Source organism: Aythya ferina, assembly GCF_964211825.1.
Source record: "Aythya ferina genome assembly, chromosome: 1".
Taxonomy (NCBI): Eukaryota; Metazoa; Chordata; class Aves; order Anseriformes; family Anatidae; genus Aythya; species Aythya ferina.
The window spans coordinates 132,580,315-132,608,030 of NC_140296.1; the positions used below are offsets into that span (position 1 = coordinate 132,580,315).

At 39.9% G+C, this 27,716-nt stretch overlaps 1 protein-coding gene across 2 annotated transcripts; it reads right to left on the bottom strand.

Moving 5' to 3' along the window:
• Positions 1-375: 375 nt before the first annotated feature.
• On the bottom strand, positions 376-27,274 carry TTLL12 (tubulin tyrosine ligase like 12). 2 transcript variants are annotated; one of them, XR_014688333.1, is made up of 15 exons: positions 27,026-27,274; positions 21,460-21,632; positions 19,380-19,578; positions 17,545-17,704; positions 16,763-16,896; positions 12,770-12,846; positions 8,075-8,191; positions 7,763-7,957; positions 6,040-6,151; positions 5,068-5,219; positions 4,902-4,983; positions 4,388-4,456; positions 2,402-2,540; positions 1,137-1,269; positions 750-897 (listed from the first exon to the last, which is right to left on the bottom strand). XR_014688333.1 is itself a non-coding variant. In XM_084505759.1 (14 exons), exons 1-14 carry the CDS (start codon positions 27,143-27,145, stop codon positions 746-748), a joined length of 1,881 nt encoding a protein of 626 aa, XP_084361885.1. In that variant the 5' UTR covers positions 27,146-27,272; the 3' UTR covers positions 376-745. The 2 variants fall into 2 exon arrangements, 1 of the variants encoding a protein (XP_084361885.1); XM_084505759.1 differs by lacking the exon at positions 1,137-1,269 and having other exon boundaries at positions 376-897; positions 27,026-27,272.
• Positions 27,275-27,716: the final 442 nt, after the last annotated feature.

Genomic DNA, 27,716 nt, shown 5'->3' on the forward strand with positions numbered 1-27,716 from the left:
TGTCCTTAGTCAAAATATTTCAAGTAAATTAGTCTATCCCACTCTTTAAAGATACTTCAGCTTTGTTTAGCAAGACAGAAATGAGATGCCTAACAATTAACAGATTTGTCTCACTTCATAGGATTTGCATTCATATCAAAAAACTCAGAACTAACAGTATTAACTTCATGCACAGATTTCAGCAGGTATTCACCAGTTTCATCACCTTCAACCAATTCCCCACTTCTTCAATCAAGCTTCATATATTTGATTTTCTGTGAATTTCCCACATGCAACTTTAAAATAACTTGTTTATGTCCACAGAGTGAGGTGAAACATTTTAGATCTTTGTATAAGAAAGGAGTGGCTAGGGAAGATATGCAAACTCCAACATGATTCAGTAAATTATAATTTTAATGTTGACACAGAGAACTTATGCAATGTTTCCCAGCAAGCAAACAAGAGATTAGGCTACCTGAGAAACAAGTCAATTGATCCAGTTAAAGTCCTATTTTGAGGTCTCCCATATTCAATAAACAACATATTTGTTCAACACAAACTGGTGATTTATAGTATTAAGCAAATCAAGGAAAATGCAGATAAAATAATCACTGGTACAGTAAACAGTATATGCATATTCTTCTGATATGACATTTTCTCCTGGGTTACTAACACAGGAAAATAATTGCATCGACAGCTCATAGAACTGAAATTTAAATATTGCTGTTAAACATATCTGTGAAGGAAAGAGTCAAGTCTATTGTGGCTAGACAATACGCGTCACATTGCAGTTTTTTGTTTCATCCAGAAATAGGGTGCTGAAGACATCATTAAAAAAGGTAGGGTGATATTTGCAGGCTCTATCACAGTCAGGATTAAAGTTCACCTCCAGGATCTGAGGCTGCATAATTCTCTTCCCTGTGAAGGGGAACACAAACATTGCCTTTTAATACAAGCTATAAAGAGTTCCTGAATCATCACCTGTTGTTAAGACAGAAACTACAGAAAATGGCTAGAAAAAAGCATCATTTATGACAAAATGTCAGGGCCTTTTGTTTCAGTGGTTTTGAGCTTCTTGTTTTGCCTTTTTTTTTTTTTTTTTTTATTTGTTTTGTAAGAAAACCCTGTTATGCCATAGTTATCCAGAGGACAGTTACCCAATGGATTGTGCAATCACTGTACTAATCCAATGCCTCACTTAGGATGAATACGCAGCAACATAATGGGATCTCTTCACAGTCCTGTTGCTTTACCCTCCAGCCATTCCCACCTGCCTTGTCATTTCAGCTCCTAGGAGGAAAGTGGGAAGTTTAATTTTCTCTTACAACTTAATCAGTGCAGTTCAGAGAGTTGGGAATCTAATGCATTCTGTGCAAAGAGAAAAAGAATTTTACTTCCTGTCTGGTGCTGAAATTATAAGTGAGGGTACAACCTTCTGCTGTGTAGGTAAGCCATGCTTTGCTCAGCACAGCAGCAACCTGTCCATCTGTCCATAGGCTGCTAACAGCATCACTGCTGTGACTTTGGCACCCATGCCCCCAACTTCCAAAGGCTACGGCCCTACACAGCTCGTGTTCAGACATGACTGTAATGTGAGGTTGGTCCGTAGAAGGACCACAGTCCCTTTCCCAGAATTAGTGATACTGTTGGGTTCTTTGCCTTTCCCATTTAAAAGGGCTTTTGGACAAGTAACCATTCAACGGAGAGAGCGTTCAACACGGATTGAAAAGACCCAAATTTAAACCCTTGCTCCACCTGATCTGAACAGGAAAGACTCTTCTCTGCCTGTGTCCTGGAAATTCAGTTCTCTTTAATAATCCCTGGCAGTCAATTTTGTGTTCACAGAATCATAAAATATCCCAAGTTGGAAGGGACCAACAAGGATCATGGAGTCCAACTCCCGGCTCCACAGGACCAATCCAAAACTGGACCCTATGTCTGAGAGCGTTGTCCAAACTCTTCTTGAACTACAGCAAGCTCAGAGCTGTGACCACTGCCCTGGTGGGCCTGTTCCAGTGCTGACCACCCTCTTGGTGAAGATAGGAAGATGTCTCTAAGGATTTCATACAGACTTATTTTAGGCATTCTCCCATAATAAATGGGAAAGAAAACTTGTCACTGCCAGAGGGACTAGACTGCAGTACAGCTGCATTCAAGAAAAAACAAACCCAGAGAATGGAAGTAGCAGGGGCACAGGGAAGGTATGGATTCAGCAGAGTTAGCAGCTTCCCCATTATTACAGTTAACCAGCGCAGCAGCTTCTAACACCATAAACCTGCAGCTCCAGATATGCTTTGATGTCGGTGGGAGGCACAGAGCACACAGCTCACACTGCTTAAAAAACAGTCACAATTCAGATAGAAGAAACAAGTTTCTGACAAGGTTCACAAATAACTCAACATTCAAAAAGTGAACTTCTCACCATCTCTGCTTGTGTCCCATTTAAGCATTAAGTCAATGGCATATATTGCTCTTGATGATGGATAATCACAGATGCCAAGAGGTGCAGGTTTAGCTGAAGCAACTTCAAACAACTCAGCAAATGCCTTAAAAATATTTGCCTAATGGCAGAAAAAGGTCTCAGAATGAGAAGTGAAGTTCCATAAATGTAATAAAAACTTTTAATTACACTAACCAACAGACAAATCAACAGACAAATTGACTTCAAAACATACATTTAGACAAAGACCAACACAATGGAAGTAAGAAGAACCTGGTAGACATTTATGACCTTTTTTCTGGGAGAAAATAACTACAACAAATCCTAATAACAGCACATTTAGTATTAGAATTAACCTCCTTTTCAGGCATTATATAAACTATTACACTTTCATGTAGACAAAGGCAGACAGAGAAGCCAGGGGAGTTCTATGAACACCAGCAGTACAGTTCTGAAATTATTTTTTTCTTGCCTGTTTGTATTCTAGCTTTGTTTTGTTCTGCAAAGAAGTCTTCTACCCACTTACACCTGCATCTAAAAACAGTGTTGTGTGTGTATACACACTCACACTGTGTACACTGCACTGGTATTTCCAGAAACCATCAGCCAATGTGGAACTGTAATAAAACAAGAACATACAGGTATGATTTTTAGCATGGAGTCAATCTTGCAGTGAATCATTCATTCTGCAAACAGATAGAGTAATAGAATGGCTTGGGTTGGATGGGACCTTAAAGACCATCTGGATCCAACGGCCGTGCTGTGGGGCAAGGGCACCTCCCACCAGACCAGGTTGCCCAAAGCCCCATCCAACCTGGCCTTGAACACCTCCTGGGATGGGGCATCCACAGCTTCTCTGGGCAACCTGTTCCAGTGCCTCACCACCCTCTGAGTGAAGAATTTTCTCCTAACCTCTAATCTAGGTCTCCCCAATAATACTTCATGTTCTGCACAAAGTGTTCTTCAGTACTTCATGTTCTACTCCTCTGGGTAGTCTGAAGCATCTTTTTCTTTAATCTCCCTCTTTCACTCTTAGCAGTCTCTTCCAGGCTACTTCAAACCTAACACTGCAAAACCTGTCATAATCTGAATAACTTTAGTTGGATATGAGGTTCTAGGTAATACCAATGTAAATTATTTTTATGCAAATCAACCCACAGGTTTGTAATTTATTCACTTTTGTGAATAATTTTTTTGTGAATAAATTATTCACTGTGCACTGCACAGCAAGTTAACGTGAAAATTTACAGGGAGATCTTTAGATCTGAAACTCTGTTTAGGATAGGTAGGTCAAAACTCATGATGTCAGTTAACTGATTTAGAAGATTAATTTTGTACTTGTTTTGACAGCGCCTTATGTCATGAAGGGGCTTCCTTAGAACAAAGGAAGCAAGAGCCTGAATACTTCATGGTTTCAACTTTTCAGATTCAGAGTTAATAACCTAGAGAAACAAAGGGTACTAAAAGCTTTGAAAACTTTACCAGAGTCACAATAAGCAACAGCTGTTAACTGCAACACACTTCATGCTCTGTATGCAAAAAGGAAGAGAATTCCAGTACTAAATCTTCACAACCATGGGTAAAGAAGGGAATTCCAATACTAACATCTTCACAAACATGGGTTTAGATAATTGGCATCTTTCTTCAAAAGAGATTAAACTCACAAGAAAAAAGATCTTTCTCCCAGGATCTTGGTAATAATAAAGCCAGTCCTGATTAACAAGTCCAGTACACAGAATTCTCAGTGTGACTATGAAATAAAATTTTCAAATGCTAACAATAAAATATTTCAGGCTGAATTAGTTTAAGTTAGAAAATGTTTCTAAAATAAAGGTTAACATTTGCTGTCCTTTGTGAAGCTGATAGACTATGTTTTGTAAGGGAAAAGCTAACTTTTGGAAAAGCTAGTTTACTAAATAAAAAAGGATTCACAAATGTTTACACAACAAAGATGAATTGCTGACTTACTTGTACTGTTGTCCATGGATATTCAGGATACTGTTTTTCAAACAGAGGAATAAATTCTTCACAATGTACCTAAAACAGTTTAGCAACATTCTATATTGCTTTGGTTGGGAATGACTGAACAATCAGATAACACAAAACCAGAAAACCTAATTTTTTAAATTTTTTTTTTTTTTTTGCCATTTGCACAAACTCAGATAGAGAACTAGGGAATTCTATAGATCTTAAAACCCTTTCATATTCTAGTGTCTCTATATAAAAGGTTATACTAAAGTCTTTTACCAATCTCTATCAATGTGGGTTATATTCAAGGACGTAGGTTTGTATTATCTACCATAGATTATTAGGGGTCCAGAAGGTAAAAAAAACACCTAGGAAAATGCTCGATTAGGATACTTCCAACACTGACTGCTGGCTTAAGTGGATGTGAAATAAGGTATTTGGAAATATCCACAGAAGTAGGCACTGGAAGGTTTTGTAACAACAAAAAACAGAATCTTCTGGACTGTTTGCTTACCTGCTTTAATGTTACACCAGGTGCATAATTCATGACTGTGAAATGCTTCTCATAGTCATCCAGGTCATCAAGGGAAAATGCCCTAAGGAATAAAACAATTCTTTAGTTTCCAAGGTATCAGATTTAATTTAAAGTCCCTTTAATCTAACATGGAGAATTTAATTACCGATTTGAAAAGCGCAGCCAAAATACATCATAGATATATAGCTTGAGTGGTTTTATGGACCGCAGCAATACAACATAACGGACGTCAAATTTAACCATCCCCACCTCTTCTCGGTGAAACAAGACTGGATTTTCAATATATTTGCACACTACCTACAAGAAACCAAAAACACAGTAAATATAATTGAGCTGAAGCGTCTCTGGATCTTGAAGACTGAAGATATCTTTATACACATTTCTTTAGAAGCATGCGTGAATACATCATGTTGTTGTGCAAATAAGTGTGTTTTATCAGAACTCTAGAACTACAATAGGGAAGCTGGAAGGCCAGAATGTACTTGTTTCTGAGGAAAAAAGTCACAAAAATAATTGTATTTGTAGTATTGGTGACCTTATTGTTTTGAAATAGAAGTACAAAGCACTTAATGCACTTCTTTATTCCAGAAAATACATGTGGTCTACACTTCACCAGAAATAAAGCTTTGGTGACAGTCTGACATTATGACCGCATATTGCGGAATCCCTAGACAAGTAACAGAGCTTTTTATATTGTTGGCAAAGAGTGCTCTATGCTGCCACGCAGAGTTGTGGATCAACAATAGTGATCAACAGGGGCAGAAACAATCATGTTCCAAAATTCATGACCAATGCTAACTATAGTTAATGTGTGTTCAGTTGAGTCTGAGGATTAGCATTAAAGCAGTAACATGCTGGAACATCCATTACTATCAGGGCATATTTTATTTTTTAAAGAAGAAAATACCAGCTTCTTTGGGGCAAATGGAAATGTCTTCATCACTGCAACAAAAGACATTGATTTGAATAATTAATTCTGAATTAATTCAAGTAGTACACCTATAGTCAACATAAGAATTTTGAAAATACATTTCTTTCCTTGTATTCTTCAACTGCCTCTTTTAACAATTTTTTCAGCTATTACCTTTAAATCTTATTCAAAGACATGATCTCTAACCTTTGGGCTGCTTTCCCTATGCCTGATGATATTGTTAAGGCTGTTGGTGATGTGGGTGTCCAGGCTTCTGGCCAAGTTCCATGGTTTGCATATCCAGTGATTGTCTTCTCCTCTGTGAGAGACAGAAAGCCAAAGCCTATAAGCATCCACCTCATTTATCTGTCTCAACATCCACTTGAACTGATCTATGTACTCTTCTGTACAAATACTTCATGAATCTGTGCACTACAGTGCAAGGATCTAAGGACTTTTGACTGACAGCTAGGAGCAGTGGTCTTAGGCGAAGGAGAGAAAAGGTAGTGGTAGCTTTTGCTGATCTTTTCAGTTAGGGACTAGCATCTTCTCACTGCTGATTTTCTTTTGTGAGATTTTCTGATATTCTTCCAAAGAGAACACCACCTCATCAACAGGACAGCATCACCATGATGACACAGAGGTCATGGTGCAGACATCACTCTGCCAGGAATCTGACTGCTCTGGAACATATGCACGCAAGTTTAAGTTGATTCCCTAATAGCACCTCCAAATAATTCACATTAAATGACATCACAATTCTCCCCTTCAGGAAGAAGTCAGAAAGTCTCAGCAATTCATATTTCAAAAAAGACAAGAACATACCACCATCTTCACTTTTGAATATCCAGTCACCTCAAGGGGGCAGTATTTCACGAAGTATCCTCAAGAACAACAGGTAATACGCTGGTCTTTATTTGACACATCTTTTTGAGTAGGGGCAGGGTGACACACGATGTCTTTCCTCAATTAATAACTGAAAGCATCCCAAGAAACTGCTTGGGCTTTACGATAAACAGCACAAACTGAGCTGAAGTTAGCAGCGCTAACTTAAGCCAGGAAGTTTCACACAAAACACTATCTCCTTCTTCCCTCTCCCTTAAGTACATACTGCATTCATGCTCAATTCTTGATATTAAAAAGGAGTTTAAAACACCACAGACTAAGGACACATGGAAGGAATGCACTCTCCTGGTTATGTTAGTCAAGAACAGAATCCCCAGACCAAAGAATGACCAAATTCCTGGCAGCTAACACTGTAAACAAGAGCCACCAAGGAAGGAACTTTTCAGTCAGAACACTTCATGACAGGCATTAGACCTCCTGACAAGCTTAAGAAATTATTCCACTAGAAGTACCAAGTGCTCTCTCTTAATAAAAGAGAATCTTAGCTTCCCTATTAAGGCCCCAAAGGAGCTGCAGCAGCAGAAAGAACACGAATTCAAAATTCTAAAGCTCCACAACTTCTTTATGCTAATATTAAAACTCATTTTTACTTTCACATCCATACAGAACTGAACTACTTTAACCCTAAACATTTTTCACTTCAGTGCAAGAACAACTTGTACTGGTTCCCTAAAAAAAAAAAACAAAAAAAAAAAACATTTGTTGCAAATACATTCTGATCCTCTGGATACCTAAGACTTGAGTCAAAAAAAAAGTTAAAAAAAGAAACAGCTAAAAATCTGCTGTTAGAATCATGACAAGATTTTGTTTCAGAAACGCATTGCTTATCTACTCTTACAGTAGGTAACTAAAAAGTTTCGACTTTCCACATAAAATTTACCTGAACATAAATGCAAGAAGAGCAAACTCATGGTGGTGCAACAGTTTGCAAACCCTAGTATGTATGATGCTGGTCTTTGGAGAAAGCAGGATCAAGAAAGCACTAAATGTACACTAAATGTAAGGAAGCAGAAACATGAACCACCTTCTTTCACGTTGCTGAAAGTAACAGATGAACTGTGGCAATTCTGTTTGGAGATTAAAAGTACGAGGCAACCATCCTGGCCCATCTGGTCCTCCAGCTCGTCTAGATATGGATGCCAGGCAGTCTTTGACAGTCAGGAGGTTCTCACATGGGAATTGATTCAGCATTACTTCAGGTCGTTCCTCACTCAGCTTCCTACAAAACAGAAGTTTTGGGGGAGAGGGGAAGGGCCAGGAAGGCCTTTGGGAACAGTTTTGTTGCTTTGGGAAAAAGCAACAAAACAATTTGTGTTATCAGGGAAATAATTGCAACCTGTAATCCTTGAAGTGTGAGAAGTTGTAGAGGATGTCTGCTTCTCCCTCATTGTCTGTGAACACAAAGCGGGGATGTGTCAGGCTGTTGAGGACTTGCTGAATGTCTGTGAAAACCCTAGAAGAAAAAGGGGTATGAAGAAGAATATCAAGTTCATTTCTGAAACTAAACAGCTTGAGAAGATTTTTTTTTAAGCTTGGCTTCCTACAAGAGTTACACGTTACCAATATGTTATCTGTGAGAATCTCTCAACCCACAGAAAAAAAATTAAAATGAGAAAGATTAGAAAAAGGTGTTTTGAGACAAAAATCTCAAGTTTAAGTCTTACAACTTCCATGAAAACAGCAACTGAAACTAGCGACTAAGTCTCTGATAGAAAAGCACTAACTTTTTGTCTTGAGGAACCACTATATTCTTCCTCCTCTCCAAACTTGTTCTCATCAGATGTGTAACTTTCCTTTCCACTTCTACTACTAACTGATTGGAAGATAAGTTCCCCTAAGAAAGATCTCTCTGGAATAATGAACTGCTGAAATAGCCCAGTCATAGTGGGAAACATTCTCCAAAAAACAGCACTTAAGATGCTTTGTTTATTCCCACAGATGTTTTGCATAACTCCATGTGTGATATATTACGTCTGTTATACTATTTACACTGGAGCCTAAAATTAAGAGAAATACATTCACTGCAAATGAGGAGAGTCAGCCCTGGCATTCTCATTGAAAGAAATTATCATTCTATCCCTACTACTGCAGCTCAGTGAAGTCAGCAACTTCATATAGCCCTACTAGCATTTCTTCCTGCAGTATTTGGCTTCTCCTTGTAGATCAGCACAGCTGAGGAAAGTACAACACCAAATTTATTAAAGGACCCAGAGCATGTTCCACCAAACTCATCTCATATGCATGCTAACCAAATATCTACTGTTTTGGAGCAACTTTTAGTCCTTGCTGAAGTAAATGGGATTCAAAGCAGGGACCTGAAGGTAAAAGGCCTTATAATGCTGTAACAAAGTCTTGTAGAATCCCATATCCTCAACAAATAGAGCAATACATACAACCTGGTCTAGTGGAAGGTGTCCTTGCCCACAGCAGGTAGGTTGGAGTTAGATGATCTTTAATGTTCCTTCCAACCTAAATCATTCTATGATTCTATGAAAAAAAGTAGAATTCAAGTTGCTCATACAGTCCCAGATCAGTCCCCTGTAAGCATACCCTATAATACACAATATAGTCCCACAATAACACCAGACCCATGTAGTTAGACCCAAATGTAGCTTATAGCTCTTAGTGGCAAGAGGACCATCAGACCTATATAGCAGACCTATTCTGCTTGTTAGAATCATTGAAAAACTGGGATCAGCATTAGTTTATTTTTCTTTCCTGTGATTAAGCCCATTGAGTATGATATGGAAATATTTTGTCAAGTTTTTTTTTTGGTGGTAGAGTGCTGGTATGCTTGTCCTCAGGACTCACTTCAGGAAGTGACTCAGGAAGTCACTTCCACTCCAGGCTGTGTGAGCAGCATCTGGTCTCTAGCTGAGGAAAGAGGGGTAGAAGTAACTCAACCAAGTAGTTTGCTTTTCAGAATGAGTATACCAATGTGGCTGGGTAAAGCTTGCATATATAAATGGTATATATTTGGAGCAGAACCATGGCTAGGGTTGGGCTGAGGCTGTACAGTCGTTTAGTTAGTTATATGCAAAAACAGTCCAGCTACAGTTGCCTTCCCCAGGAAGAAAGTGAAACAGTGGTTTGGAATTAGTGGTACTTTGAAGCTATGAAGAGGCTCAGGTAGGACTCCTTTGCATGAGCTACCCGAGATTGTTGGATGCACTAACAGGTCAAGTTTTATTTATTTATTTAAAATAAAATAATATATATATATATATATAGAGAGAGAGAGAAATTATTGAAATAAAGTCAGTAGGGAATCTTCCTTTCTCTCCAGTTGCAGCTACAGAAAACACCTTTGAAACCTCTGGTTCATCAGTCAGTGGCTCTTGCAACACATTTCCAAGTAGGGCAACCATAAGGCTAAACCAAACATAGCCTAAGGCATTAAAACTGATTAATCACTGGTTAAGACCAAACAAAAACATAACCTCCAGAGCAAAAATCCTTTACTCAAGTCATAAAGAGGTGAGAAATGGTATGAGAAATATAGTGCTGTAACAAAGGCCTGAGGACAAGGCATTTGGCCTTTGACAGCACAAAATGAAGCCTGGAAAATCAGGCAGCATCTGCATAACTCCAATAAATCTGTATTGAACATCACTTCGCAGGTATCATTTAATCAGTCAGGTGTGTTTTTTTTTTTTTTTTTTTTTTTTGAGGAAGGAATTTTCTGTTTTTTTTTTGTTTGTTTGTTTGTTTGTTTTTTTAAGTCATTGTTTTTGTTTTCCTCCTCCCTCTGCATTGTTCTTATTTCACATTTCCAAATACATAATTTAGTAACAAATTCCCGTTACTGGCTGGGCACTGAACAGCTACTCTTCTCAGCAGAAAGAGCATGATGTTCAGTTGAGAGGCAGGTCACCTTGTCTTGCACAAAAATACACTTCCTTCTAGTGTTAGTTCACTTAAATGTTTTTCAAGGTTTACACCACACAAGTACAACTAGCGACCTGCACTCGGTCACTCTGAACAGCATGCTCTTTATGAATTCTTGTAATCTTTTTCTTCCTGGATAACTATTGAGAGCAAAAAACATCTTAAACAAAATCATTACCTCTCTTTAAATTTCTCACTATAACAATGAGCTGCTTTTACAGACACACAGAAGACTGTGGTATATTCAATAATACATAGTTACTATTAGAAAGACTTTTTAAATAGCTTACAGCTACACACAGTACTTCAGAAGTACTACTCACATTAGCAATAAAAAGTCTGCTTTCTTCATCTTGAATTCTTGTGAAGAAATTCATATGCCTGAATTATAGTATCTTAAGACTTGCTTACCCTATGAGCAAGAAGGCCACCAAAGTAAGTTATTTGAGGTACGCATTATAGTTGCTTGTTGAGGTTAAGATTAGAGGGCCATTCCACTCAAAGTTTCTAAATCACTCAATGCATTCTACATACAATACTATTAACATAAAAAGTCTTAGGACAGTCAAAGGCTCTGGAAGGCAGAAGACTTAATTTCAAGACCTAAGCTTTCATACAAACACTATATAAAATAAATGCATTTCTCTGTCAACACCTATCACTCAGTGATAAGTCAGATTCCTTTAGGGACTTGAGTACATCTAGTATTAAGGCATATAGTCGAGAAAAATATGGCCTATACACATCTACTGAGCTTCTCATGTCCCCATCTGCCTGTCCGTGGTGACACCCTCAAAAGCATTAGTTCTCTGAATGCACTGCAGGACTGCAACTCCTGCTAGAACATCTGGACTCTGACATACTACCCTGCTCCTGGAGGAAGTTTAGTAGATGAAATTCAAAAAACACAAGAAGAACCTTCTGGCCTCCTATGGAGGCCACGCTGTTCTTTTTTTCTCCTCTTCAGACAGCAACTGGGTAAGGAAGAGGAATGGAAGCTCCATATTAGTGCATGGACAAGCTGTTGACAACATTTCTCAGAAACAGAGCAGGAGGGATCTGGCATGTGTTTCCCCTCCTTGCCTCCTTGATGTTAATGTTTAACATCATACAAGATACAAGAGAAAGAGGTAGCAGTGAAGAGCTGACACTTCTCAGCAACCCCACTGTTTTTCTCTATCTTTATTAGAATGTATGCCTGGATCTTCATTACCTGAAATAGAGGTAAGCAATCTGGATGAAAAAATAGCTTCTTATCCTCAAGTCTGGTAGTCAGATCTCAATTGCATAATGAAACTGAGACTATCACTGAGCAAGGTAAGAAATGCCTCTCAACCTAACAGGACAAAGTTTTCAGTAGTACACCTCAAGTAAAGTTAATCTAGTGAGTAACAAATCCCTTAAACACATAAAGCTGGGGTATAAGTGTATCTGCCAACCATGTTTTAACCTACTTTTATCCCTTATGCAAAAATTCTGCAAGCAAGGACTTGGATCCCAGTGTCAGACGGCAATACTATGGAGCAAAACACACAGCACATACTATGTAATATATGTCTTTCTAGGATAAAACCAGTAATAATGCAGTCTAGTCAGTGCAACTGGCTTTGCTCACAACCCTTTGAAATTCTTTATCTGTACAATGTTCTTCCAGCTTTCTTCTGACGTAATTTCATACCATACACTACTACAGCACATACACAATTTTAAGCATAACAGGCTTTGACATGGTTCCTGTTTAGCAATCTCATCAGAAGGTGTGGAATTAGTCTATTATATTAACACAAAGAAAAGCACCTGCACCAGTCACATGCTATACTGCAGCAGAGAAGTCTTTAGTCTCTTATATACTTTATACTCCTCAGTATAAACAAACATTAAAGAAAGCATTTTGCAACTTTTATTTTGCCCAGAAGGTGGCACTTTAATAAAAATTAGTTTGTTTTTTTTTTTTTTCCTCCAGAAATTCTGTAAGTGATAATCCATTTACCCCAAAGAGTCTAAGAAGAAGAACCCGTTAAGTCAGAATGGTAAATGGGTACTTGCCTCTGTTGCTCAAAGCTAGAAAGGCTGATCTACTTGAGTACACTGCAGTTATAATACTTAACCTTGGCAAGAAAGCATTTTGTTTGCAGATACGTACTTGAAAACTTTGTCTTTGTCATAAACTGGTGGGTTTATTGCTATAGGCAGTTTCTCCTTGTTTTCTGCTAAAATTGCCTAAAAAAAAGTTAATATGAGTTACAATAAGTGGGCAGTCTTGGATCAAACATCACAATAATCAGCAACTTTGAACAGCAACTTAAACCAAAATGAATTTTAACGTGTGCATAATCGGGTTTATAGGAGTGATAGAAAAACAATTAAACACAGTCTTTAAAGAAAAACTACAGGTAAAATATTCTACACGATTAAGTGTTCATCCAATTTTTTTAATTCTTATTAGCAAAAGCCTACTGAATTTCTTTCAAATTACAAAACTTTAAGGAAAATTTTCTGTAATTCCTTATCCTCATATAAATATTAAAATACAAGTGTGCACGTGCGTTTGTAGCCACAGTAAAAATTACAGTCCATCTACATGGCTTACTTAGTCTCCTGTCTGCTTCAAGAGAACTCCAAAGTTGCATTTTGAGAAGAGTATTATGTTGTGTAATGGCCAGAAAAAGAGTCAGTACAAGAACAGAGGCAGAAAGAAATCAGAGTAAGAGGCTAATGATAAAGAAGGAACAAGAGGTATGGCTTTAAGACCAGGGCTTATCAACACTATCCAAGCACCCTGAGAAATTTCTGCTTTTAAGCATTAAATAAAACACCAAACCACACAGTCATACACACTAAAAGAAAGTTACTGTAATTCCAAGGGAATGGAAGGAAGACTGACCATTTAGGTATGTTTTATTACAGATAACTGAAAAAAAGGCACAGAAAGCTGGAAGTTCTGCTCCTGTAAAACTGAACAGAAGGCTTTTTGCAATCTTCAACAGTAAGCATGCATCTCACTCTGCTTTTTACAGCTCTGATGAAAAAACACATTTTAATCACTGCTACTATCCTGATGTAGGAAGTCGCTTACAAAAACTCTGGGATGGGACAAGTGCAATGGAAGAAACCCAAGTAGCTGTTGTTCTGCAACAGCTCCTTGAGTTCTGGCTGCCACAGGCTGACCATGCAAGCTGCCATGCTGAAACGTCTGTCCAGCCACAGACATCCCACTCTACCTTTAAGGCTGTTACAGAGGATATAATCCTATTTAACAGGAAATTATAAATAAAAGCAAATCCTGATCAGAGATCTTCTAAAAATAGACTGGACAGTACAAACACAGAATAACTCCTGGAGTCACCTAAGATAAAGAAAGAAGCCTGTACTTTTAAGAGAAGACTAAAATTCTCAGAACAGAACATTAACATCTATCCTGAAATTCAAATTAGGGAACCACTGCAAAACAGCAAATACTCTCCCAAGAGGTTTTTCTTCTATCCCAGACACTTTGTGAGAAAATGTCTCCTCTGACTCTGCTTTCTGCGATCATTGCCCAATCACACTACCCATAGTACCATTTAAGTAACAGACTCTGGTCTGTGTTGAAGAACAGAACCTGGTAATAGGGCAAAAACCAGGTGAAAGTTAATCTGCAATATTGCTATAATTCTCTGATTCTTCTATAAAGATTGAAACTTTTCAGATTTCATGGGCACTAGATCATCTTTAAAGGTCCCTTCCAACCCAAACCATTCTGAGTCTATGATTCTATCTAAAGAAAAATGAGAACCAGAAAAGTACCATGCCTGTTGAAAAAAACAACATAGATAATTTAACAAGTAATTATTTGTACACGGGAGTGAAACATTCCCAGTTGCAAAAACTGTACAGAGGTAGCAGCAAGTGTCATTGTGAAACAGTTTGACCTACATAAAGATCTTCACACAGTTAAATCTCCTTGCAAAATTGTTGTCTCACTTATTAACACTGACATAGTCTGAAAATTTTTGTGCATATAGCTCTGCTTACGTGAAGACAAGGCAACTAGGAGCGTGCACCAAATTATTCTTCACTGGTCTGTCACCAGTTTAAGATTATAATCTACAGCTAAAAATTCTACAGTAAAAGAGCTCTGTTGTATGGTTCTAGCATAAACACTTTGTCATCTCAATAGCTGAGAGGCAGAGAAACGAACAAAGACAAAATTATGCTTTGAAGAGATGCTTTCAAGGTGGGATGGGAAAGGAAGATGTGGATCATCTGCCACACATCGCTCTTTAGCCTGCACTCATCATCCCAAAACAGAATTAAAAAACACACACAGAAGACTGCCTTATCTGAGATACAGATGCTTTTGCCAAGAGAACATCTACAGGGCCAGAATTACGTGAGCATTGTGAGAGAGAGAGTTAGGAGAATCTTATCAAGTAGTGATAAAGCGCTGATGGCATTAAAATAGGATGCTACTTAGTGCCTTTGCTAAGTATGGTGTATTGTGCAAATTAACTAAAGCAAGAAGCCTTGGGCCCCTTACCAAGGTCAGTCTCCTAATAAGAGTGTGAGCCTATCTTAAGAAACTGGTCCTGCAGATGGACAAGAGCCAAGGAACAACTGAGTCTGTGCAAAGACAAGAGGTCAACTAGCGCTGACGAGGAAGAGTCAATCTTCATCCCCATGACCCCTGACAACCACCACCAGGTGACACTGCGCAAGTGCAGATGGGAGGAGCTTATGGAAATGACTCCTTGGATCTAATTTTAATACGAAGCGGAGACAGGTTATTAATACCTGTTAGGTATAGGCATATAGGCATATTGTGAGACTTCATGCATATGTAACTCTTTACTGAATATAACCAAGGCAAGTTGCCGTGTCAGGTGGGCACAACTTTGGTGGGACTACACCCCGTGCTGTCCAGTGCTGAATAAACATACCTACTTTACAATCTTACTGACTAGAGTCCATTTTCGACAAGTCAATTGTTCCTCATCTGTAAATACAAAGTATTTACATCTATCCTGCTTCCAAAAAGTGCAAAATCCCAACCAATTAATCTGACATGGGTTACAAAACAGCCTAGCTGTTCTGAGTGTATACCTTTACTTGACAGAAGCAGCTTAACTTCATTTTTGCCTAGTTAATAAACTGGATCCAGCATTTTCTGCCCTTCCTCCATCAAAAGCAGCAGGCAGTGTATAGGGCACTATACATCTTGAGAAGCTGCACTTTGAACACTGTTAGCAGCCAGTACAGCATCCTTGTACACATCAGGAATTGCACTTCTGCCTTCTTAAAAAAGATTCTTGTGCAAGCTTGGTTCATGAAAAGGAGATTCCAAGCACCATTTATTTCATATTCTTAAAATATCACAAACCCTTGGTAGAAAGGAGAGCTCAAAACAGATTAGATCAGTACTTTATAACAGGTGCATCAAATTTCTTACAAGTACATGGAGAAGATTGTTTACATGTATACTTTTCACTTGACACTGCACAGGTGTAACTACAAGGCTTTATACCAAAAGTCATCAAAATCTCACATTTACATGAATGATTCACAATGTAAACCCGTTTCTTTCTCAGTATCCAAAGAGAAAAATGAGTCAATAACTGCAACTGGTACATGTGTGACAGCAGAAAGGGGGTCATGACTAGCAATAACACTGCTGTATAGCTGCTATGTACCACAGAACAGTATGCTGCATTCTCCATATACATTAGGAAAAGTAATACACTATGTTGTCGCTACTCCAATATTTAGTGATTCTAAACCACATTCATTGAATAACCAGGCTGAAAAGTATAACCACTCCTAGCATACCAAAATGAATCTTTCTATAATTCAAGACTGACCAGAAGTGCTATAATAACAGAGCCAGTGGGTAAGCCTATTAGGCAATGCCTTGCACTGTGCTTACATTAAAAATACCAGGCAGTAATGCAGTAACATTATAAGCAAGATTTGCTTCAGTTTTGAAAAATTGCTTATTACATGCAAGATACTTCTTGTCTCACTATGCTTTGATTTTTTTTTTTAGTTAGTACCTAAATTCTGAATTAATCTTCTAGCCTAAAAAGAAACAGAACTCTTGATAGTTTTTTAGACACTGTCTCTTTAAAGATATAAAAGATGAAATTTGTTAAACTCATACCTGGTAATGCTCATCCGATGGCTCTGGGGTAAAACAGTTGACATCCAATACCTCAGCAGGTACCCATGGTAACAAAACACACTTCCTGATCAAGCGATCTGTTTCCCCATAAGCATAATCACGAGTCACCTCATCTGCAGCAAAACAAGGAGTCTTTGAGGAGTAGCCTTCCATTCTTCACTTAAAATCCTCTTCATACCTCAACACACGACAGATGAACAGTTAATAACACCACAAATTTTGTAATTAAATATAATTTTGCATTTAAAGAATTATATTAAGAGTGCATTACCTGGGATACAGAAATTAATCCCAAATTAGCTGACATGACAGTTTAATCACACAGCTGAACATAATCACACCCTCTACGTGATAGGGGCATAAGGTGGCCACCAACTAAGGATAGAGGCACAAAGTTGATTTGGCATTTCTCCACTTCAAGTGCTTGACTGACTCAGAGATACAAACACAAACAAAGAAGTTTTCTTAAACTTTTGGATGCCTGAAGCAGTAGTTTCACTAAGGCAGTGATGCAAGATTTAAGTGCTCTGTCAATAAAACATGAACATTATTTGATGGATAAAGGACAGGTAGGAGGTAGACATCACAAATTATGTTGCTGGAAATATCAGATAGAACTTTGAAATTTGATAGCTTTAGAAATATGCAGTCATTTTAGTCTTGAAGTACCTTGTGCTGTGAAGTGCTCAATTATTTATAAGAACATTGCATAACTTCTGTTGTGGACATTAAAAAACAAATGGACTCAGACACATGCTTACCACCAGTTTCAAGATCTCTCAAGGGCCAGAGAACAGTGTAAGCAATTTGTTGAGGCATATAAAATAGTGGTGCTGTTGCAAAGCTAGGCTGATCCGAATGCTGAATGCGTGATCCAAATTCATCCATAATGTACCAGACAGGAACCTTCTCCTCTGCAGTCTGAACAATTAAACAGAGAGAGACATTCTGCACATAGCAATTGTTAGAAAAGCAAAGCACTGCAGGACAGAAAGCACTGGCAGTACTCTCTACACCATTTCTGTTTCCTACTCTACTCAAGATTGTGAGCAGGTGTTAAGTACAGAGTAACATTCCCATCTCTGCAAATCTGAGACTAAGCCAGTCTAGAATCCAGGCACTATGAAAGCTTGGCAAGCCAGTTCCCAACTCAATGGCACAGTACCATCCTCTTTCTTATGAAAGCATATCTTGCTTACCAGACCAACTTCCCCTGTATCAAACAAGTCATTTCAGGGAGTTAAAGCAGCAGAATACCGTTTTTCTCATATGGTTACTTTTCCTTCACTTTCTATTAGAAGGAGTTTGCTACAAGGAGGAGTTTGAAGTCCACAGCCATGGCAATAAAATAGAGCAGAGCTGCCCCATGCTACAACAGCTAGCTGTGAGACTGAAGGTTGCATCAAAACATTCCTACCTCCAACACTTATGATAAAACCCAGAATGAATGAATAAGCATTAAATTGATTGTTAATACTACAGTCAACCTTTCACAGATACAGAAATGGAGGCATCGGGATTAGACTTAAGCTGTTCAAAGAGTTCAGTGCCAGAAAGGGAATCAGAAGCCACATTCAACTATAGGTAGAATTAACTGTCTTCCAGGAAAGTGTGGTAACACAGATAACTTCACCTGACCTGTGAGGAATGTTTTAACAATTCGTGTGCATAAAGAACAATTCTGTTTGAATCCTGTCTGCCTCTGGGCCCTGCACTGGCAATTTAATTCTTGAACCACAGATGCAGTGTGTCCCAGTCTCCCCCTCATTCTAGTCAATTTATCACTTCTTAAATTTATGAACCTGTTTGCTTTTGTTATTCCGGACTTCTATTTCTAACACTGCTATAGATGTGTCTGTGAATGGCTGGGGAAGAATGTTTTAATTACTCGTGTGTCTGGGAGTTTCAGAACAACTGATAACAACTAGTGACTGTTATGGGATACTATGCGGATCGTTGGTATCTGGTTAGGGTGGGCCGAGAGATAAAGAGGAAGGAGAAAGAAGCTGAAGGACAGCTGGGAGACAAGACTTGAAGAGGATGTTCTGTAAACTTGGTATGGTGCCCAGTAAGTACAAAGGTGGAGAGGAAGACTACGAGCCTTCAGCATGGAAGACCCCTAGAGACCCCCAGAAGAGACCCCAGAGGAGACTGCGCATGCTCCAGTAGGAGGGACTGCACCCCGGAAGCTAATTTTAATAATCTATTTTTTTAGAAGTAGTAATGAATATGTATTAGTCTAGGAGCATAAAAATCAGCTGCTTGATGTAACTGGTGTGCGTCCTGGTGGAGCGGAGACTCCCGGTGCACCCAGCGCTGTTTGCTTACCTCTATTCCTTTATATTCTTTCAATAAATCCTATTTTTTTATTTAATCCTAATTTGAATCCTGAGCCATTTATAACATGACCCATAAGCCTCTCATGACAATATGGGAAACAATGACACAGGGTAGAAAGACTGAGATGTACTGCTCAAATCTGCTTTTGAAATGATAAAAAAAAAGAAAGCTATCACAACAATCCCCTAGACCAGAATGTCTTCACTCACAATTACGCAGAGCTTTTTAGCATCCCAAGTAGGCTTTAGAGACTCACTCCTTGAGAAAGCTGGTAGGTCTGATTGTACTTCCACATTTCCTGCAACACTTGCTCAATACTGCCCTCATCTGGGATCTCTCCATGAAAGATGATGCCCATGAGATTTGCCATTCTGTGAAGTAAACCAGGTACGTGAAGCAGCTGCTGGCGGGCGTGTTCAATACGGTATGTCCAAGCATGGTCGATGAGGAAAATGCTTAAAGAAAATTTTGGTAGCATTACAGCAGTATATTTTTAAATGCAAATGGACTTTTTTTTTCTTCTGTGAATAAGAGCTACAGGTCCTTGTAGACAGTTTGATAACTAAGTATTCTGTTAGTCCTAAAGTAACTCCCTGAGTACACATCGTGACATTACAGGTTAAGAACAACTTCCCTGTAGTAACTTACACATTGCTTTTGTTCTAGAAAGTTTATCATACATTAGTTAGCAATTCTATGAAAATAAGGAGCAAACACAGAACAGGATATTCCGTTTGTTAGCCCAGTTCCTCTTAATATCCTGGAACACAAGACTTACTCTTTTTGACCATTATTAATTCCACTGCATCAACCTGATATTCTTGCCTGAAGAAGGTAAATACAGTGTTTTGTGAAAGTATTCAAAGACCTTGCTAGCCATGAATTCTTTAAAACTATGTGGAAAGTTGTGATCATTAGAAGCCTATATAGTAGGCTAGTTCAAAAATAATACAGTTTTACAGTCTTTGATTGTTTCTTTTTGCCTTTTTTTTTTCCCCTAGAAAAAAAAAAGCATTGTTTAAAAGAATTACCAACTAAATCAAAACCATACATAACTGGTATGCCTCTCCTTGACAAGTTTATTCCTTGTGTAAGCTGCATGATTTTTACAGCAAAAGCCTAGTCATTTAAACAGAAGGTTCTCCACATGTTGGTTATATCCTCTTAGTGAATCACACCAGAGAAAAATCTCAATTCTACTTGCTAACCCCCCTCCCCAATTTTCAGTAAATTAAAAACCATGTCAACTATCAAGTATGCTGAGTATCCTTGAACAGTTCTTGTATCTCAGTTTCAAGATAATGAAGAAACATCCTTTAGTTTTAAAATTAAAGACTCCAGAGAATGCTAAGGTCATGCTCCGTGGAAATTTAGTTCAAGCCTCAGCTAGCAAACAGATGTCTGAATGCTGCAAGGAAGCCCAAGAGTATCATATGAGCGCTTTTGAATTTTATAATTTACATGTGTTCTCATTTTTAGGCGAAGACTTCAGATACAGCAGGCATATAAAGGCAGATGCCTATGCTCTAAGTTGTTTTTTTAATTCACCAAGGCTAAATTTAGGTAAACATACGAAGTCTAAAACTCCCAAACCTAGGAAGTATGAAGAGTCTAGCAATTTTTTTTTTTAATATATAGCTGAACATGATTATGTTTGGACCTCCAGCAGAGTTTAGACTTCATTTCATTTTTTTATTAACGTATGACAGATAACCTCTTCTACGTCTGAAATTAAATGAGTGTTACAACTTTTCTTTTTATTAATCTTATGCAACTTTTCTAATTTTACAGATGCATGCTAATGTCATGTTCATGACAGATAAGCTGATTCTGAAGAAAACCAACAGTAACTTGATGCATTCAATTATGTATGTATGCATAGGATGCAATCACATGATCATAGTTAAATTTCTTTCAGTTGGCTAAAATGTAATTCAATAGGCCGTGTATCATTACTGAAGTTACTCAGTATAACCTTAGCTTGAGATTTGTGGAGGATACAGTTATTTCTTCAGTGTTCTTCCACGGGCACACATGCAGATACAAAGTTCCTACAGAACTCATTAAGGTTGCCTTTACTCTATTTTCTCTGTTTAATAAAACTGATATATAAGCATCTTCCTGCATAATTTAAAGAGGAAACTCTTAACTCATAATTTAACGCTAAATTATGAGAGGTACTCTTTACAAGGTAGGCTTCACAGCATGGAGATTATTTACCTTTCCTGAAACAAGGCAGCTATGTTTCACAGTGAAAAAAAGATTTCCAAATGTTTAGGGTTTAAGACCACTCAAAGACCAAAGACCAGTTTTCCAGTTCTGAAATCACTACTCACCTATCAGGATTGGATGCTTGAAGCCCATTCTCATTTGTTACAATAACTTTGAAACAAGGCTCATTTCCAGGATTTGGTTTCGTTTTCAATTCTTCTTCCATGTTTTCACCCTCTTCTTCCTCATCTACCTCATCTACTTGCATTATCCCAAAGTAGTCACCAGCATCAAACACCTGAGATTGAAAATGCAGAGTATCAAACATTTAGTTGGGGCACTACCGTGAAATGCACAATGCAGTACTGAAAGGCACTTGTACACAAATTTCACCTGTAACCTGTCATTTATTGCATTTTTAACAGATAGATGGACTACAGCATTCATTCTTGCACATTTTAGTAGAGTAATGGAGTTAGTTGTTGGGAAGTTTCTCTGCCTAACAGTGGCAGATTGTCCATAACTTCCATAAATTCCTCAGACTTTTCAGAAAATGAGGACTGAGTATTTTTGTTAAACTTAACTAAAATAAGCAATTTAATTCCTGCAAAAGTAGTTCCGTGTTATGGCACGTAATGCCCAAAGCCAGGAGTTACCCAGGCTCTAGAATCACACTGAGTATATTAGGACCCCTGAAAAAGAAAAAGGTTTCACCAATCAAGTTCTAAACCAGTTATGACACGTTAATGTGTTTCCTCCTTTTCTTTCCATACTCAGGGAACTGCACATGCTCACTCACCTCTGGATGAGTTGGAAGACTCCTTATACTGCTGCAAGTTAAAGTCTATACAGTTACCTCCACCGATATGCTAAAAGGGGTTTGCATTCTTTGCCACTTTAGATGTAATAACTTGATTAAAAACCTACATAAGTTGAGTAGGCCACTACATGAGTTTTCTTTCTGTCACAAATCTTGCCAAATGGTGTGATTGTATACCTTTTGCAGAACCAAGATGCTGCTTACAACTTTTCTGATTTCAAAAAAGACATGTAATTTTAAGAAGAAACTGGTATAAAGTCTCAGAAGCCTTTTCAAATCCTTTTAAAAGGAATTATTTTGCTAAGTCAGTTGTACTACGTAACTAGACAGGAGCAGACAAATCATTAGGCCTTTTACACATAATTTTTAAAGAGGCATCAGACCTCCTAATAGCACATTCTCCATGTAACCTCATTAAAAGGTAACTGGGAAGGTGAAAGACCTAAAAACATAACCTCTAGAGGTACTGGTTTAATATGTCAAGCCTGGGTAAGTCCCTGATGCATCGTTATTTCAAGTCATTACTTCTAGACATTGACAACTTATCAGCTGGAAAATCCCAGAGGTAGCAACAAGCTTTTATTTCTTTCTTTCAACAGTGTTCCTCCAAGATGATAACCTCTGCTAAACCCCAGCTGTATGGTGAGGAATTCAACCCTATGTTTGTAAAGCAAAGCCACTTAGATAAAGCAGATAGCTGCCCAAGGAGAGCAGCAAGGAAATGACACCTACTTCAGATGTCAAGTTACAGCACCCAAGCTGAAGAAGTTCCTGCAACTTGTGAGGATCAGGGGCTAGTATTTTCCTTTGGTATGAGGGGTGGAAAAAGATGCCAACAATGCATTGGCTAACTCCAAATGTACTTTTAAAAAAATATATATATATATAATAAAATTATTTTGCATCCATCTCACTGGAGACTAAAATTACAACTATTAAAAAATTAATAGCTAACTTAGCATCACTCACTTCAACAAGCATCAAACTAGCTACCAATTCTAATTTACTCCTAGCTTTCCAGTTTTGCTAGAAAAGGTTATTACTCAATAGCAAGCAATATTACGACCTCTTGCTGTTACACCAACAGCCACCAACATTTCTTGAAGTCCCTGTTCGATTGCCTGTATGACTCCCAGGCATTCCAAGCTGATTTAACCACAGGCAGGTCCCAGCAACACGTGGCATCCTTCAGTGGGTGGCTGCCAGCAGTGCTCACAGTTGACATCCATCAGGTTGGCTCCCAGCTGGGCTAGCCTCCAGAGCCAGCTCTCTGCATGAGCACTAATCCCTGCCCATGGCAGCCAGCCAAAGAGCACATCAGGGCATAGACATGACACTCCCCCCCACCAAGTGATTCTTTGCTGCTCCTGCTGCTAGATCAAGAGCTTTCCCCGTGGAGCTCGTTAGCTGGCAGGAGAAACAGCAGCTAGACAACTGGCATTGGTAGGAAATTAAAACCACAAGTGAAATTCACTGGAGTCCACTTGACACCTGCTACACGGTGGGCCTCTATGCTTCTTGCACACAAGGTTTTGTCACTAGGATCTTGGCAGCACAGGGATGTGGGGCCAGCCTGCTGCTGGCTCCCAGAGTAGCCTCCACCCATATACCAAGCACCCACAGTGAATACTAATAACAAGGAAGTTGTTGGCTGCATGTTTCATGAAATACCAACTCAGCGCTTAGGAACTAAGAGACTCCAGACCCTCTGAGCCAATGTCTTGATCTGATCTCTCCCTCCAATACTGCATCAGTTTTATTTAGCAAAAAGCGTAGTGGCTTAGCAGAAATTCTACTTTTAATACCTTTTCAGCAGAATTATGCTAAAAAAGTCAATCCTGTCATTCTGTCAACTCAGCAGCTCTCTTAAGGGAATCTTAAACTGTTCAAGACAAAAATCAGCTGTGTGAGGTCCCACCACTGATTTGAAAAGCATAACCTTTTGCTTGAAGCAGAACAGGGAGAATGCACACAAAGTACTCTACCATTAAGTAATATTTCTACAAGACGAGAGCAAAGGGGTAGCAATACATTTTGGTGGCACAGTTATTTGCAAGCAAGACATGCTTGGGCAAAATCCCTGCCTCTTCCTATTCAGATGCAGTTCCAACCTAACAAACCTAGTGAACCAGACAATGTGAAACAAAGCAGGCACATGTCATGACAAAATTAGAAAGCACAGGCATCTTCAGCAAATTCCTTTCAGGCACACTGCAAACTGCTGCAAAGGCCATGGTAGCCTGGTGAGCAACAGCATGTTTAATAGCATTAATTGTTAGAAGGAATGCAGCACAATCAATTAGAAGCCTTCATTTCAAACTTGGACAAAAAACTCTAAGGAGTCCTTTGACAGTAACTTCTCAAGGCCACAAAAAAACTTGCTTTAATGCGCAGGAGCCTGCCACTTCACATACAACTTGAAGAGAAAAGGAAGAGATCACATATAAAATTAGATGCTAACACTGTTTCCCAGACTTATGCAGGCCACAGAAGCATGTATTACTAACCAAAATACATGAGATTTCTCCAGTAAAATAGAAAACAACCGCTATATTGGAAATAGAATTTTAGCATAAGTTGTTACACTTGCAGGTTTTCACCAGAAACCCAGAGAAGTTTGCTTCCCAGAGGTACTGCATGTTAACACTACATAAAGAAACGAATAAAAGCAGGTTTCTTGCTCTAGGAGACACACCATGTTTTGGATGAACAGTTTAATTTGCAGTTACACAATGGTCTCAGAATGAAACCTGCTCCAGCAGATGAGGGAAAATGAAAAAACCCTCCACTTCTCTATGCATTAGCATATAGCTAGGAAGGAGGGTGCTGTATGTCAAAACACATGTGGGTTGTAAAACAGCTGCCTGGGCTGGGTTCTGGAGGTGTGTAAGATGATATTATCTGTGTTATGAATGCAAGTTTTCCAAGTTCTGTACTAGAAAGACTTTGCAACAGGTTAAGACAGATGAAGAATTCCTCCCACCTTCACACACGAAGCAAGGGAGCTCATACTATGCTTCACATTTCACTGATTTCTTTTCCCCAGTTACTTTTCACCTAAAGCCCCAAAACACTTTCATCCTTTCCCTTCACCTCCTCTGCTGTCTTTACTGCTGCTGCTCCAGTCATAACATATCACAACTCTGTATCTACCTCCTCAAGAGCTCATCCCAGTCTACTGCATTCCTCAATGCAGTTTTCCCAGGATGTCCCAGTATTCTCCATATCCTTTTGCCTATGGTTTTCCTCATTCTACTCTTCCCCCTCAAAATTCCATGGCCCCCCAACAACACACGTGGATTTCAGCCACAGGACACAAACCTTGAGCCTGCGCTGCATTACAGCATAATCAGTGATCCAGTTTGTCAACTGTGTTTAGCTTTCTAATACTGGCATATGGTAGTGCAAAAGCCTGCAATTTTGGGTTTCTTTACTAGTTTTATATTGCCTTCTACTTCATCCTGTTCCAGTATGTCTCTTCTCTTACCCTTCTATCTAAATAGGGCAGTGCATATTCCCTGCTCCGAGTCACTTGTACACATCCTTACTGAGAGAGGTATAATATTACAGGAAGTTTGTGACTGAGCACATGCTTGAGTTGATGTAATTTATGTTCTCTGTGAGACACACATATCCCTCTTAATAGAGGGAGACACAACAGTCAGAAAGCCAGGAACACACTCAAATCTTCCTGACTGACTGTGCTGTATCGTGTCTTTCTATGCATCCCTCCCATGCCATCTTTAAAGCTGAGATGGGGAAGAAAAGCATCCAAGTAATGAGAAGTTAGTCTACTTGTATGAGTGTATTAAGCCACAGCCTCCTCTCCTTGCCCACTGTCCTGCACTTTATGTCCAAACTTCTCACACCATCCTATCTCTGCTGGTGGTGCCCCCCTGTATCCCACCCACACTGTTCTCCCCATACCCTGAAGCTCTCATCAGTGCTTTTTCTTCCTCTGTGACCTCACCCTTATTTCCCTCTCCAGGCAGACTCCTCCAGACCCCCCACAGCTGTCCCACTACTCCAGATAACAAACCGGGGGAAAAGAGACTCTCTGTGCTGGTGTACAGAGCCCCTTTACTTCACAGACTCCTCCTGGTGTCAGCTTCAGCTGAAACAGACCAGCCCTTGCAAAGTGATGGTGTGCCTGAGTAGGACTACAGCAGGAGGGAGTCCTCCTCAAGAGAGGTCTGCAGATTTACATGGATGCATCTTTGGGTGGTGACAAGCTTACAAGGGCTGAAAGCTTCCCCAAAATTTATCCTGAGAAAAAGCCATGCTCTACAGCTGCCCCACAATGCTGTGCAACACAAACCTCGTGCTGCTGGGAGTGGTTTAACCCCAGCCAAAACCTTCTCCCTGCTGTCCCTGCTCTTCAGAAGGGCTGGGCAGCTCTGACCTAGACCAGGAACACACAGAGCAGAGTGAACACACGAGAGAAGCAGCTAGCCACGGTGGCTCCTGGGACACAGCCCTTTGCCCATCTCCACCGGCAGCGGGTAACTCGCGCGTGTGCGGGGCATGCTGGACAAGCCAGCTCCATGCACGGCCAAGCGACTAAAAACACCGGCGTAGAAGGATGGGAAAATTAGTGGAAAACCAACCAACCAGGGCACAAGGCAATTCAAACCGTAACACACCGACAACGTCCAGCCTTAAACACAGCCACGGCGGCTTCCATCACAGGCTTGGTGCCAGCCACCCCCAGCGCCGCGGGCAGGCGCTAAGATGGGCGCCGCCGCGCGAGCAGCATGGCGCGGCTCTCCTCCCGACGCCGCTACGGCGGCCGCCGCCTCTACTCCCTCCGCTGGGTCGCTTGCCGAAGGGCGGCGGCTGCTCTGGCTCGACCCCCGAGACCCCCGACCCACCTCGCCGCGCAGCTTGCGGCGCAAGCTCTCCCAGTAGCGCGCCGGGACGCAGGAGGCGCGGAGCGCGGCGCCGTGCAGCGCCACGAAGGCCGCTAGGTCTTCTCCGCTGTCCCCCGACATGGCCAGCTTCTCCGGCTCCTGCCGCCACCCTCCGCCCTCCCCGCCGCCGATCAGGACCCGCCGGGGGCTGACCGAGGAGGGAGGCAGGCGGCGGGGCGGGGCTCACCGTGCCTTGGGGCGGCCGTTAGAAACGGTTTAGGGACAGCTGTTGGGGGTTTAGGGCTGAGGGGTATATACAGGGGGCAGAGACGCTGAACGAGTTAATTTTTAAACTTTTAAGGTGTTGTGCTTTTTTTTTTTTTTTTTTTTTTTTGGGGGGGGGGGAGGGGAAGGGAGGGGAGGGGAGGGGAGGGCGGTGGTGAAGAGTGGATTTTCACTAGTGCGGCCCTCTCACAGGGAAAGAGGGAGGTGGCTTGCCCTGTTGGGTTGCTTGGAAGTTTCCGAGAAAACTTTTTTGTTTTGTTTTGCTTTTCTTCCTCAGATTTAACAGGGAATTGCCACCACCTGCTTGACTTGAGTCTCCCAGGGCTGTACTGGTAGCTTGGGCCTGTGGTCAGGTGTGGCTGCAAAGCTGCAGAAGCAAGGCATTGATACTTGTGGCTACTCAAGTATCCACAAGGCTGGTGTTGCT

Bases quoted from the DNA above. Each gene is read 5' to 3' on its own strand.
- TTLL12 (XM_084505759.1), bottom strand. From the start codon at position 27,145: ATGTCGGGGGACAGCGGAGAAGACCTAGCGGCCTTCGTGGCGCTGCAC. The intron at 16,897-17,544 runs GTAAGCATGTGT...GTTTTGCTGCAG, and splicing joins GAGAGATCTTGAAACTGGTG to ATGAGGTGACTCGTGATTAT. The intron at 898-2,401 runs GTGAGAAGTTCA...TCCCCTTCACAG, and splicing joins ATGGGACACAAGCAGAGATG to GGAAGAGAATTATGCAGCCT.